Source organism: Pongo pygmaeus, chromosome 22, assembly GCF_028885625.2.
Source record: "Pongo pygmaeus isolate AG05252 chromosome 22, NHGRI_mPonPyg2-v2.0_pri, whole genome shotgun sequence".
Lineage (NCBI taxonomy): Eukaryota > Metazoa > Chordata > Mammalia > Primates > Hominidae > Pongo > Pongo pygmaeus.
This window is the reverse complement of record NC_072395.2, coordinates 30,767,679-30,783,048: the sequence shown is the minus strand read 5'-3', so window position 1 is coordinate 30,783,048 and position 15,370 is coordinate 30,767,679. Positions and strand designations below refer to the sequence as shown.

Genomic DNA, 15,370 nt, shown 5'->3' with positions numbered 1-15,370 from the left:
AATATTGAATCTCTAGACAATATTGAATCTCTTGGGCTCACAAGAAGAATCAAATCAGAGAAGATTAGAATGGAATCAAATCGTTTCATATGCCTCTCTGAATTGCAGGTTGCTTTTAATGCTTTTAAAAACAAGATCCTGAGTGATATTGCATTGGATGACATTAGCCTAACATATGGGATTTGCAATGGGAGTCTTTATCCAGAACCAACTTTGGTGCCAACTCCTCCACCAGAACTTCCCAGTGAGTAACCTTCATGTATATTTTGTCTTATTAAATCATTAATGTCAGGTGTGGAGGCTCACAGCTAAAATTCTAGGACTTTGGGAGGCTGAGTAGGAGGATTGCTTGAAGCCAGGAGTCTGAGACAAGCCTGAGGATTATAGTGAGACTCTGTCTCTACAAAACAAAATAAACAAACACAAATTAGCTGGGCACAGTGGTGCATACCTGTGGTCCCAGCTGCTAGAGAGGCTGAGGCAGGAGGGCCTCTTGAGCCTGAGAGATTGAGGCTGTTGTGAGTTGTAATCATGTCACTGCACTCCAGCCTGGGCAACAGAGTAAGACTCTGTCTCTAGAAAATCAAAACAAAACAAAAAACAATAATTATTTTCAGGTAGATCTTCCTTTGGCTTATTCTCATTATCTCAACCTACTGTTATTTATTTTTCCTGAAAATCAAAGACTTCAAAATATAAACCAAATGGAGGCTAGCGAAATATTACATGTTACACGTAAATCCACAGTGAAAATCACTCTTCGTTATTGAGCATATTAATGACCATTTTAGTATCTTTCTTATATTCGAAAGTAATAAAGGAGCTGGTTTCCATTTTGTTTTCACTGGAATACAAACAAATGTTGTACTGGGCACGTGGCATGGTCCGTAGTCTTTGGGGAGGGAGCCTTAAGGTTTTTGTGGCCTTCTTAAGGAGTAATTTTAAGAGTTTAGTTAAGTCTGAAACCTGCTGTGTCTATTTTTAAAATAATTTAATAACAATGACTAATCAAGCCTGGACTTTGAACATACAGACCTAGATCACCTAAAATCTTTTTGTCCTAAATAGTGGCTGTATTAGTCAGCGTTCTCTAGAGGGACAGAACTCATAGGATAGATGTATATATGAAACGGAGTTTTTAAGGAGTATTGACTCACATGATCACAAGGTGAAATTTCATAATAGGCCATCAGCAAGCTGAGGAGCAAAAAAGCCAGTCCAAGTCCCCAAACCTCAAAAGTAGGGAAGATGATTGTGCAGCCTTCAGTCTGTGGCCAAAGGCCTGAGAGCCTCTGGCAACCAGGTGTAGGTCCAAGAGCCTGAAAGCTGAAGAACTTGGAGTCCGATGTTTGAGGGCAGGAAGCATCCAGCATGGGGGAAGATGAAGGCCGGAAAATTCAGCCAGTCTAATCCTTCCACGTTCTTCGGCCTGCTTTTATTCTAGCTGTGCTGGCAGCTGATTATATTGTGCCCACCTAGACTGAGAGTGGGTCGGCCTTTCCCAGTCCCCTGACTCAAATGTTAGTCTTCTTTGGCAACACGCTCATAGACACACCAAGGAACAATACTTCGCATCCTTCAATCCAATCAAGCTGGCATTCAATATTAACTATCAGAGTACCTTTGTAAGGCTTTGGAATATGTTCCTTTCGTGGAGCCACTCGTGTTACTGCTGAGAAGTGACCAAGATTCACAATGTCCTATAAGATCTTTTAACTCAAAAGAACCAAATCGAGCGCGTGTCTACTTGTGCTCTTAAGTCAAATTGGAAGCGTGACATTTCAGAACAAAACCCATTACCATTCAAATTATCCATGTCAAAGAAGACAATCACTTAATACTACTTTCAGATTAGGGGTCTGACAGAAAAACAAAGAAAAAGAAAAATGCCTATGATAATAAATAATTACAGACATCCACTGACTTTCTATAGGGATTTTTTCACTACACTGTTGTTTATATGCAAAAAAAAAAAAACAACGCTTTTTTCTTTGGATTGTGGTGGTTGGAAGCTGACTTAGCTCTACAGCTTTACTTGGGTTAAACCTCATGTGTGTTTTGTTCTGCATGGATCTGATCCCACAAACACAGTACTTTTTCCATTTCTCATTTTCTTCCAAGCACACTTAATACTTTTACCAAATTATATCAGCAAATCAGTTTGGAGAGCCTGTCCAAATTTGGTTTACTTCCAAAACTATATATTTTTCTGCTTCCAATCTTCAAGGAAAAAAAGCAGACTTTTCAGATGAGTGGCTTTAACAATGAAAAGGCTCTAAAGGTTAATTATGGGTATTTGAGAACATGTAACAAATGAGCTACCATTAGGTTGAAGGCAGTAGTTATATTGTCATATTGATCCCATGCCACCATATTGAATGAGCACTGACATTCCACCAAAAGATTGGTTTGCTTTTACTATCTTGTGTATTAACATGTTTAGATGCTTATATGAGATATATATAAGTTACTCAATATTTAATCATTCATTCAAATTTTATAAATATCTGCCAATTGCAAAACATTACAGATGAAATGTAAGATGTAGCAATAACCATTAATACATGAAAAAATATATAAATAAATATTTAAAGCAACGTATAATTATGTGCCCCTAAAAGTAATACATGAGAGAAGTAAGTGATAGAGGACTTTGGAGAAAAAAAATGTGAGCAGAAGAAGGCTTTAAGGAAGCATACGGATAAAAGACGGAATGATACTCAGAAAATTGATGCAAAAGCAGGAAAGTACCATACATTCTCATGGAATAATATTGGTCATAAAATTGTGACAAGAAGTGAGTTCCTTCACAGCACACTCTAGGTCAAATTTACCTTTGCTTTACCACTGTATGATTGATTCCTAACATCACAATAATTGGTGATCAGTAAATACTATTAGAGATGGACTAAGCCTCTCTCTCTTTCTCTGTCTGTCTCTGTCTCTCTCTATTTTGGATATACTCTTATTTTGGTGACATGAAACTTTTGTTAAACAAAATTTTGGTATCAAAACTAAAGTTTGGAAATGATGGTAGGGATGGATGTATGAAAAAATACCCACATAAATGCGGTAATTTTGGATTTGTGGCATTGTTTCAAAATAATAGTCTTACTTCATTTTGTGTAGGTGACCCACCCCCTACCTATTTATTATATGGAACAGTTTTTTTGCAAGAACAACATTCAGCATCACTAAAATCATGGCTTGCTTGATAAATATTAATTATTCCTACAGATACCAAATATCAGCAACATTTTGCTATTTTGATATTTCAATCATTTAACATGATAGATTTTCTTGATAATTCTTTCTGCTAGTTTGTTCCCCTATTTATTCATAAATAATAAAGAAGAAAAATTTTCTAGGAGGAAGTAACATAGTTTCTTAGACCTAATATTTTAAAATGTAGCAACATCTCATCACTACCTAAAATAGAAAATTTGAGGTAACTTTTTTACATCATACCATATATAGAAATAAAATTTTAAATATGGTTTCTTAAGTTAAAAATGTATCTATATGACCCTTATAGTCTTCATATTTATATTCCAATCAGAAAGAGAAAAAGATAACACCTTTATGTCAAGCTTGGTGTCCCTGTCTATTTTAACAATAGGGAAATTATAATGAAAGAATAACCCATCTGATTTGAAAATATAAACTTTAGAATCTGCCTGGAGTCTATTTGTTCCAGTTTCCAAATGGTTCACTTCAAGACAATATTTTTTCACAGCAGAAAACGTTAATTACCATCAAATATATTCTGAACAATTTCATTCTAATGCCATTTGCAATTGGTTCAGTGAAATTCTTATTTGAGCAGAGCTTTTTTGGTTCCAGATCAATGACTTGTTTAAGCAGCAATAAAAGGAAACCATGGCTGACTGGCTAATAGCCTTTCTTTGGCTTCGTATAGAGCACTTAAAGAAGAAAACAATCCCAGATCAGTGACTGAGTAATAAAGCTCAGTTTCCTCCCCCTTTGCTAGGAACCCACATTGTGCCTAGTTTGAGGAAATGTAAGTTCGGCTTTCATAACCACACAGATTATTCCATTTCATGACTTTAATAACTTTCTGTTGCATCAGTTCTACAATTGTTGCTCTGTGACGTTGGTACAAATGAATTTAAATGTGGGGATTGTACTGAGTACACTTTAAGAGAGTAAACATTCCATTGCATGATGATCATGCCAATTTAAAACAATGTTGATGATTCATGACAAGATACCTACTGAATAAAAATAGGTGTATACAAAACAAAATCCACATTTCAGGCCCCTGGCTTATTTCTGGGGCTTTTAAAACTAATTAAAAACAAAAACAAAAACAAAACACCTAGCTATAGTATTAGATATTTCAATATTCACTCTTTATTTCCACAGTTTTTCTTTATTTCACCATTTTTAAAGGCATTTTCTACTTCCAAATGTAAATTAAAGGTAATTTGGCATGGCTGGGTGCGGTACCTCACACCTGTAATCCCAGCACTTTGGGAGGCTGAGGGGGGCAGTTCACTTGAGGCCAGGAATTCAAAACCAGCCTCGCCAACATGGTGAAACCCTGTCTCTGGGGAAAAGAAAAAAAAAAAGTTAATTTGGAAAGTTTCGTAGATGTGACCTAATACTTAGAGCTAAATAATCTAACTTTAGTTCTTCATGTAGATATGAGTCAATCAGTACCTGTCTACCTCTCTACCTCTCTTGAAATTGATGGCCATATTCAGCAGAACTGCTTGCTTACTTGTATCAGTGTGTTTTGGGCTGTTTTATTTTGTTTTAATTATTTTACCTCTAAAACTAATAGCCTGAGCCAGGCACAGTGGCACATACCTGTTGTCCAAGCTATTCAGAAGCCTGAGGCAGGATGATGCTTTGAAGCCAGGAGTTCAAGGCTCGGGTGCGCTACGATCATTCTTGTGAATAGCCACAGAACTCCATTCTGGGCAACAGAGTAAGACTCAATCTCAAAACAAGACAAAATAAAACAAATAATAGCCTATGTGTTTGAGCTCTCATTGTCTGGATTTTTATTAATAACCAAATTTAGAGTACAGAGAATAAAAATCTGAACTTTATTGTTACACATTTAATAAAATATTTATATCAGGAATGATCACTATAACTTGTTGATGAAAACATAAATTTTGATAAAATGAACACAGAATTTTATGGAATATTTTACTCTAAATTACAACCTAAACTTTTAAAATGCTATTTGTAATACCGAAAGATTTGTGTGTCTATTACAATAATGATGAAAAACAATAGCCAATTTTGAAAATTAGCCACTTTTTATATATTCAAACATCGATCAATAGGAGGTGTTATTTCTCAAGCTACATCTATTAATTCTGTAACATAAAATATCAATCAAAAATCTATTTTTCCCATAGTCTCATTTCTTGTTTTGCCATGAATATATTTAATTAAAACCTTCTTATTATAGATGAAAGCTAGGCTCTTCTCCTTTCCACCCCTCAGTAAACACCTCTGCATTAACGCACATTTCAGAAGCTTAAGGATGGAGTAAAAAATGACATGCATCAAGGAAAATATCTATCCTTGGCAACCACTTTGCCAAATACTGCATGTTATTTACATAGTATATGCAGTGAAAATCCCTATTGGCATAGTAAGAAATTAATCAGAACACAAGTGTTTGAGAGAACAGCTCCCAGAGAAAAAAAAAAACATGAAGGAATTTAACACTATAAATGAATATAATTCCCTATCCCAGACAGGCTATTTTACTCTCATGCCCTGGCTGAGGATGTTTTACCTAATGGCACAGCATGACTGTGATACCTGGAATTACATTTCGTGGATCTTTTGTTTTTCTATTAGAAGCACATGCCGCATCTCCGCTAGAACAACATCACCATTAAAATAAATTGTTTCATCATATTTAGAATGACTTAAAGTGTTTTTACCAATTCTTTACGGTCCTTTATATGCAGAGAGTAACTGATCTATTTTATCAGGCCAGGAATCAGAGATGTCTTATTGGTCAGTTATTTGATAATAAATTATAATTTAAATGCATTTCAAAAAGTACTTAAGTATTTTAAAGGGATGCATTTTCCAAGACTTGTGTTTGGTGGAGAATTCCTAAGTAAACTGCCTGCCTTGACAGACTTAACTATTATACTTGACAACATTTTAGTTCTTGTTATGTGCTAATTAACATCCTACCTACTCATCTTTAAGTATAGCACACTAAGTATTCAATTATGTCAAAATCCAATGCATTTTCCAAGTCTCAGCTATTTACTGTATCAGAAATATAAGGTTTTACATTTTTCCTGTTACTTGAGGATAAAATAAGAATAATGGTAAAAAACAAAAATACAAAAGCATTTTTTTAAAAACCCACTATTGGCCACTGCTAAATTTGTGAAATAGGAAGTTAATTTTTCCCAGTGTTATATCTGAGTATAATATCTGTCCCTGCAGTTACACATTCCCTCCTTCACTGGTCTCATTAAGGATTAAAAGAAGTGTTTCATAGCAATGTAGAATTATTGAAATTAAATGTGCCATGTGTATGTAGAGGTTATAGGATTGTGGTAGACCCTTCTTCCGAAATCTTTGTAAATTAGTCATGATTTCCTGTTGAGAACTTGCCCTTATTCTTCATTGTTGTCCTTTCTTTGGTTCACATGCGTTCCTCAGCACCCTCTTCTTCCTTCTAGGTTTACCCATCCTTGCCCTTACTTGTCAGTGCTTTCATCCACTGCCCTCATTTTTTTGTTATATACATATCAAGTTCCAATTATAGAGACTCAGTTTAAACCCTGCCTATGGCAGTGTGAACCAGATGGTGGAAATTATCCAAAGTTTAATCAACCCAATAGGAGACAGTAAATTACCGTGGGATGAGCTTGAGATTAACCATGATGAGGTCTTGACTTTGACACTAGATGGCTGTGTATGGCATTAACAAGCAAGTGAATATCTGTAATTCTCAGATTTTCCATTTAAAACTGAAATAATAATAGTAATTACCTAATCCACAAGGTGGCCTTGAAAACCAGTACTAGAAATAATAATAGTAATTACCTAATCCACAAGGCTGCCTTGAAAACCAGTACTAGGTATGGCAGGTAATGCAAAGGAACATTTCTTAAATTATTTCTAATTTTACAACGATCCAAAAAATCCTTAATATATATCTAGTTGTCTCCAAGACAACTAACTCAGAGCCACAATTTTCATCCAGCAGCTCCAACAAATCCTCCTCTTATAGGATAATATGCATGGAAACACTTTGCAAGATTTGGTAAAACATTTTATTATTTTGATAAGTTCATCTGTGTCTAGACAAACCTGGCCCTGGAAGGCATGTAGAACAGGACCATGCCCTATCTCTTTACAGAACAGGACAGGTTGGCAAGGATCCCAACACTGAGTAAGAGTAATTGCCTTCTCTGTCCCATCATATGCATCATGAAACCCAAATCTAAGCAGTGTATTACATATCAACTTTGAAGATGCACATGAATTTCAAGTGATTTACATAAATAAGGCAGATGACATATGAAAGAGAGATTAAGGAAGAGGGTATGGTTATCAACACTGTCATAGATGTAGAGACACTTAATTATCCCTCCCATAATCTGATTTCTAGTTTATTGGGGGTAAATAATCCCAGTATTATATGCCTTTCATAATAGAAAAGAATATATTTATTCCAGTTTTCTGCATTCTTCAAATGAGGTTACTTTTCTTCTTTTGGTCTTGTTTTAAAACATAATAATGGTAACAAGAATTAGATACAATTAGAATGTTTAAAATAGTTGATGATTTTTTACATTACTTTAGAATTTGTTTCTAATAAATGAAACAACAAAGCATGTTAAGAATTTTATAAAGTTAATCTACCTACTTAAAGTGTCAGACTCTGAGCTGGAAGATCTGTGCTCTATTGTTTTAATAAATTTGCCTTAATAAGTTACCCGTCTCAACCTGGCTTCTGCGCAATGTTGGCTACAAGATCAGGGCATTGATTAAGCATTTATTAAGTAAATGAAGTTTCACTTTGTCTCCCTTTCCTTACTATCAATGTGCAGAATAGTGAAGCTTCCCCTTAAGACTACCAAAAAATAAATAAAAGGAAAAAAAAAGGAAAATCAAGAATTGCAGAATTAAATTATTTACTAGCCTTTCTTTTTAGAGAGTGGTAAATATTGAATTTGTTTTATTTTAAGTAAACATTTTCTACAGTAGGGATTTTATATCTTAGTTTATGAAACCTATTTATAAAAGATATTTGACAAAAAAATTTCCTTTGTTCAAATAATTTTAGGGGAGTGCTGTGCACTATCATGCTTTCTTGAAGATTCACAAGGGCCATAAGAATACTTAAGAAATTTTGAGAAGTTCTTATCTATTTTTTTTTCCAATTTTCTTTTTTACTTTTAAGTTCAGGGGAACAAGTGCAGGTTTGTTACACAGGTAAATTTGTGTCATGGAGGTTGGTTGTACAGATTATTTTATCACCCAGGTATTAAGCCTAGTACTCACAAGTGATTTTTCCTGATTCCCCTCCCTCCTACCACTCTCCACCCTCCGTAAGGCCCCAGTGTGTGTTGTTTCCCTCTGTGTGTCTACGTGTTCTCATCATTTAGCTTTCACTTATAAGTGAGAACATGCAGAATTTGATTTTCTGTTCTTTTGTCAGTTTGCTAAGGATAATGGTCTCCAGCTCCATCTATGTCCCTGCAAATGTCATGATCTTATTATTTTTTATTACTGCATAGTATTCCATGATATATATGTACCACATTTTCTTTATCCAGTCTGTCATTGATGGGCATTTAGGTTGATTCAATGTCTTTCCTATTTTGAATAGCGCTGCAATGAAAAAACGTGTGCATGTGTCTTTATAATAGAATGATTTATATTCCTTTGGGTATATACCGAGTAGCAGAATTGCTGGGTAAATGGTATTTCTGTCTTTAGGTCTTTGAGAAATTACCATACTGTCTTCCACATAGTTTAACTAATTTACATTCCCACCAACAGTCTATAAGTGTTTCTTTTTTCCCACAAACTCTCCAATATCTGTTATTTTTTGACTTTTTATTAATAGCCATTCTGACTGGTGTCAGATGGCACCTTTTGCAAATTATGCATCTGACAAAGGTCCAATATTCAGCTTCTATAAAGAACTTAAATTTATAAGAAAAAGAATAAACAACCCCACAAAAAAGTGGGCAAAGGACATGAACAGACGCTTTTCAAAAGGTAACATACATGCGGCCAACAATCACATGAAAAAAAGCTCAACATCACTGATCATTAGAGCTCTTATCTATTTAACTGTATTTTTCCTTTACTTAAACTGCAACATTTACCCTTACATGACTCTAAAATTTACTTGTCAAAATTTGTATTCTAAGACATGTAATTGAAAATTCACTGGCATATGGTATTATCTCTCTGAAATAAACATTGTGTTACTAATGATTTCCCATTGCTTTCCTTTTCAGCGGACTGTGGAGGACCTTTTGAACTGTGGGAGCCAAATACAACATTCAGTTCTATGAACTTTCCAAACAGCTACCCTAATCTGGCTTTCTGTGAGTCATTTCTTTTCCAGGTCATCAGAAACAAGTGTCCATATGAAATGTAGATCTCCCCTTGATGCAGCCAAGTAGATTACAAATTTGTCAAACATGGGTACACCTATCATGTCTACCTATAAGATTGCTTAATATAACAACAAAAATAACAATAATTGCTAAATATATATAGCATTTGTTTCGTGCCAGGCACTGTGTTAATGCCCAATATACATTATTTCATTCATTTCCCACAAGAACTTCTTGAAGCAGGTGTCATTGTTATAATTCCAAATTTAGAAGTTGAATAACAACAGTGAGAGAACCAGTGTTACTCCAGACACCGCTTTCTAAATCACTTTCCTTATTTGTGCATATAATGTCTATAGTGTGTTTAAGAAGTTTGCAATTTCATAGGACAAACACAATGGAAAGTATTAAAAAGTAACGAACCAGTTGTAACATTCACACTTTTTGCAAATACACACTAGAGCCAATAAAGCAGATAGCTACAGTAATGTAATTATTTCCAGTATAAAAAATAAAATTATAAGAAAGATCACTAAAAAATTTGTCTAGAGAAAATAGTTTGCTAAAACTGCATAAAGACTACCTCCAGGTCGATGTTCCTAAATATAGAAACTCATATAAAGATACATAAAGATTGTGATGGAGATGCACATTCCCTAGCCCATCCTACAAAGGTTCCACTTCAGGAGTCTGGACAGGGAAACAAACATCTTTCCATGGCCATACCTTGTTAAGACCACTAAGCTAAATGGAGAATTCTGTCAATGAAAGAAATGCCCCAATGGTGGGAAAAATGTGTCTTCAGAAAAAGCCAACCTTCTTCCTTCAGATGATCAAGAGATAAAAGAGCATCACTTTCATAGGTGCATATAGGGTCAATATTGTAGACAAATACCTCATCCCCCAAAAATAAACAGCAACTAATCTAATTTAACTTGTTTGGGGAAACAGAGTTATCTCTGCTTCACACTAAAGATACCTTTTTTTTTTTTTTTTGAGACGGAGTCTCGCTCTGTCGCCCAGGCTGGAGTGCAGTGGCGCGATCTCGGCTCACTGCAAGCTCCGCCTCCCGGGTTCACACCATTCTCCTGCCTCAGCCTCCCGAGTAGCTGGGACTACAGGTGCCTGCCACCACGCCCGGCTAATTTTTTTGTATTTTTAGTAGAGACGGGGTTTCACCGTGTTAGCCAGGATGGTCTCGCTCTCCTGACCTCGTGATCCGCCCGTCTCGGCCTCCCAAAGTGCTGGGATTACAGGCTTGAGCCACTGCGCCCGGCCTGACGACATCTTTTAAACATCATTTGAACAAAGTGATAATCTGAAAAATCCAACAAGCAGTGGAACATTGAAACAATTTGGAGAAATTTATTAAATTTAAAAATATTTGTTTATTTGACAAATGTGTATTCAGTACTTTATTTCCTTAATCTGAAGTAAGTAAAGAAGACACAAATGTAGCACGGTATAGATGGTGACTCAGATATGTTGTCAGGCACAAAATGTCCAAAATACTGTTATAATAAGGGTAAAGGCAGGACTCTGTGGAGAGTCCTTGACATACCAAAGTAGGAGACAACTGTTTCTTGAATCTCTAAGAAAAATTAAATAATGGTAATGGGTAAAATTAGAAGTGTGAAGGAATCTTACACCATCTTATGAAGTTTGAATTTCATTCTGAGAGCACTGGGGAGTCTTTGAATGGTTTACAGGAAACTGGCGATAAAAACGAGCTTGCATTTTAGATCAGAGATCGATGGTAAGGGATGAGAACCATCAGCATCACCAATTAGGAGATGAGAAACTACAGTGATTTGAACTCTTGTCGTGGTGGCCAGGGACGTTGGGAAGTAAATGGGGTTGAAAGGATGTCGGAGGCAGTATTAACAGGCTTAGGTGATTGACTGGATGTGGTAGGAGAAAGGAGGTCAAGGAGGGTGCTGAGGTTTCAAGCATAGAGAACTATGAGTGGATGATTAGTAGTGCCACTGAGATCGGGAGAATAAGATAAATGAGTTTGCAAAAGAGATAATTCTGTCTTTTCTTTAGAACATGTTGGATTTGAAATATGTACAGCCATATACAGTAAATAAGTCGATAAATTTGCCTGCATCTCAAAAAAGGGCAGAAAATAAAGACTTAGAAATTGTTACTATATAAATATAATTATATTTCTTAAGAGTGAATGAGAAAACTAATACAGAATGAGAGAAGAATGGCCTAGAAAAAAATCTAAAGGTTGAATTATTTACGAAATCAATAAAAACAAGAAGTATTTATTGATGCTAGTAGTCTTGTTTTATTTTGTTTTTTTAATGAACTAAATGTAAATAAATGCAAAAACTTTTAAAATAAATATTAAAGCTTACTTGTCCTATAAACTGCATTTTAATTACCTAATTTTCTTCTAAATTTGATCATGGAAAATTAAATAAATGAAACTATAATTTTAGTATCTTTTGATATTCATAAATGTTATATTGTAGAGGTAAAATAATATTTGTAAACTTTGATTAAAGTATTCCATTTCACAAAAATATCAATTATACTAAATAATTTCAAATGTAATTGAAATGTTACTATAAATATTATTAACTAAACCAATATATTTTCTCACCAAAAAAAAATAATGAAAAGAAAAAAGAAACACCTTGAAATACTGATTTTCAAGAAGTGGAAAAAAATTTGATTTTTTTTTTAAGTTATTTGAAATTCTCAAGAGAGTGAAGCTTTTAAGAGAAATCACCAAGTGTGTTCCAAATTAAATGTTACTTCTTACTTTTAAGGTGTTTGGATTTTAAATGCACAAAAAGGAAAGAATATACAACTTCATTTTCAAGAATTTGACTTAGAAAATATTAACGATGTAGTTGAAATACGAGATGGTGAAGAAGCTGATTCCTTGCTCTTAGGTAAGTCTGCAATCTGAATATTGTAAAGGTTGTAAAGCTCAAGATGTTGTACTGATGGAAAGAGCATTTCTTAATAAATGTAATCACTCTTTTACAACTTGCAAAATGAAAATACAATAGTAAAGTGACATGAGTTTATGTGGAACTTACAATATAGGGTATATTTAAAATAGTGACAACATAATATTTTTCTTGAATATTCTTCACAAAGCAGGACTAATTATTTTTACTTTTTAAATTCATTTTTAATTTTCATGGGTACATAGTAGGTGTATGTATTTATGGGATACATGAGATATTTTGATATAGGCCTACAATGCATAATAATCACATCAATGTGAATAGTGTATCCATCACCTCAAGCATTTTTCCTGTCTTTGTGTTACAACCCAATTATACTCTTTTAGTTATTTTTAAATATGCAGTAACTTATTATTGCCTGTGGTCACCCTATTGTGCTGTCAAATACTAGATCTTATTCATTCTAACTATATTTTTGTATCCATTGATCATCCTCACTCCCCTACCCCTCCCAGTACCCTTTCCAGCCACTTGTAACCATCATTCTACTCTCTATCTCCATGAGTTTAACTATTTTGGACATATTTTGAGTCATCAGTTCCTACCAGCTGGTATTAATTGACTACCACAAGCACTACCCATTGGAGACTAGAAGCTAAGGACGCCCATTATGTAGTTCTCTTTATGTGTACATCGGATGTCCAAAGATAGCTATTAAATCAGTTTTTATTTTACTTCAAACTATTCAAACTGTTATACAAAATTTTTAATGAGTTTTACTTTACATTTTATTATTATTTTGGCTGTGTCTCTAGTACTAGCTGCTTCTGTGTAGGTACCTGAGAATGCTTCAAAAATTGACCAGTTTGTTTTTCTTTTTTATTTATCGATTATTTTAAAATAAGCCTAGGGAGAGTGTACTATTGTAGAGGAAATTTTTGTGCTATTATAGAGGAAATTTTGTGGTATTCTATAGATCATGGAATACATGCTGACTCACTAAAAAGCTATCAGTCAAACATAATAGCTAATATGTTATCTAACTACCACTATTTTTTGTTGTTGCTGTTGTTGTTGAGATGGAGTCTTGCTCTGTCACCCAGGCTGGAGTGCAGTGGTGCGATCTCAGCTCACTGAAACCTCTGTCTCCTGGGTTTAAGCAATCCTCCTGCCTCAGCCTCCAGAGTAGATTGGATTACAGGTGCCCGCCACCTCGCCTGGCTAATTTTTTGTATTTTTAGTAGAGATGGGGTTTCACCATGTTGGCCAGCCTAGTTATTTTTAAGAAAAAGGTGTCTCTTGATAAGTCACACATTAAATAAAGATGCTCAAATGATCAATTTTGGTGAATGAAATGATACAACTAAAAAGTGTTTTATCGCCCTCCCACAAAAAAAAAAAAAAAAAGTGTTTTATCTAACTGTGCTTTGGACTTGTATTCATCATGTATTGTAAAATCTGATCTAATAGATATGCAGTCAGGATACAATCACATGAGTGCTGCAGCTAATCAATGAAGACTCCAGAGAAAATTTTCTAGAGCACATCAAGGGACAGTGTGGTGGGGAGGGTTCCCCAACCTTTTCATCAGTCAACCCTTATGTAGAATTCTACAGCAAAATCTCACAAAGTTCTAGAGTGTAAGCTTCCTGGGAGAGGATTTTGGGAGCCACACATAGAACAAATAAAGAAAATTTTGTTGGGACTAGAAGGGTGGCAAGAACTGAGGAATCTGAAATTTGGTTCTTTTATACACATATAAAAAAATTAAATAGTTTTTCTATTTTAGATCAAATTATTCTTCAAATAAAAACTTCAGAGTTCTCATCATCTAAAAAATTAAAATGTATCATTTCATCTGTTAATAGTTAAACAAATCATTGAAAAGTAAATAAGAATTCCAGAAAGATCTCTGATTTATTGTTTTAAAATTTGTAGGCAGGAAGGTCTTTTGAAACTGAATCACTTTCAGGACTTCCAATATATAAAACTTTTTTTAATAAATGTATTTTTTAATTAGCTGAAATATAGTAAAGAATGTTTTATTGTTTATAAAATCCCCAAAGCTGAGGGATTAAGGGGAAAAGGTTTAAAAGCCGCCATATAGTTAATATCCTCAATCTCTAAATAATCCATCCTTCAGATTAGGTTTATGATTCCACGCACAAAAAAATACTGAATATGTTTGGTCAAAAATTTAGTGACGGTGACTATGAACTCCACTGTTTTATAAAGGTCTTTATAAATAGTCATTTGTCTGGGATAACATGAGCTTTGAATAGCAGTGGTACTAAGTCAGATATATTATAAGTAATTTATCATTACATTATAGAGTTGCACAAACCTCAAGAAATATCAAAAAAGTTTAAAGAGAAGTTTGCTTTGTTGAAAAGTGTTCAAAATGTAAAAGAATGTGTGCGTTCATTTACTTGTGGCTGCTCTATGAGCGAGCCATGTAGCATGTAGCCCTACTTCTGGGAGATGGAACTGAGATGTGGGGTACATTTCCTTCTAGATCCAAAGGATCATCTCATTGATTATCTCGTTTTCCTTTGGAACAGCTGTGTACACAGGGCCTGGCCCAGTAAACGATGTGTTCTCTACCACCAACAGAATGACTGTGCTTCTCATCACTAACGATGTGTTGGCAAGAGGAGGGTTTAAAGCAAACTTTACTACTGGCTATCACTTGGGGATTCCAGGTAAGAGCCCATAAATCACACATTGCATCATAACTTTTGGAGCAAAACAGCAAAGTTATACAGAATTTCAAGGCCAAAATCATGATTTTAATGCTTTCCTTCTGTGACACTCATTCTTCCTCATCTTAATGAAGATTATTTT

General features: G+C 34.6%; 1 protein-coding gene across 1 annotated transcript in view; it reads left to right on the top strand.

The window, feature by feature from the left end:
- Positions 1 to 15,370, top strand: part of TMPRSS15 (transmembrane serine protease 15) — a 141,732-nt gene that overhangs the window by 61,504 nt on the left and 64,858 nt on the right. Inside the window, exons 13-16 of the mRNA XM_054468823.2 lie at positions 109 to 244; positions 9,495 to 9,584; positions 12,380 to 12,505; positions 15,088 to 15,228. Of these exons, the coding sequence (XP_054324798.2) occupies positions 109 to 244; positions 9,495 to 9,584; positions 12,380 to 12,505; positions 15,088 to 15,228 (493 nt within the window). The remainder of the gene's footprint in view (positions 1 to 108; positions 245 to 9,494; positions 9,585 to 12,379; positions 12,506 to 15,087; positions 15,229 to 15,370) is intronic.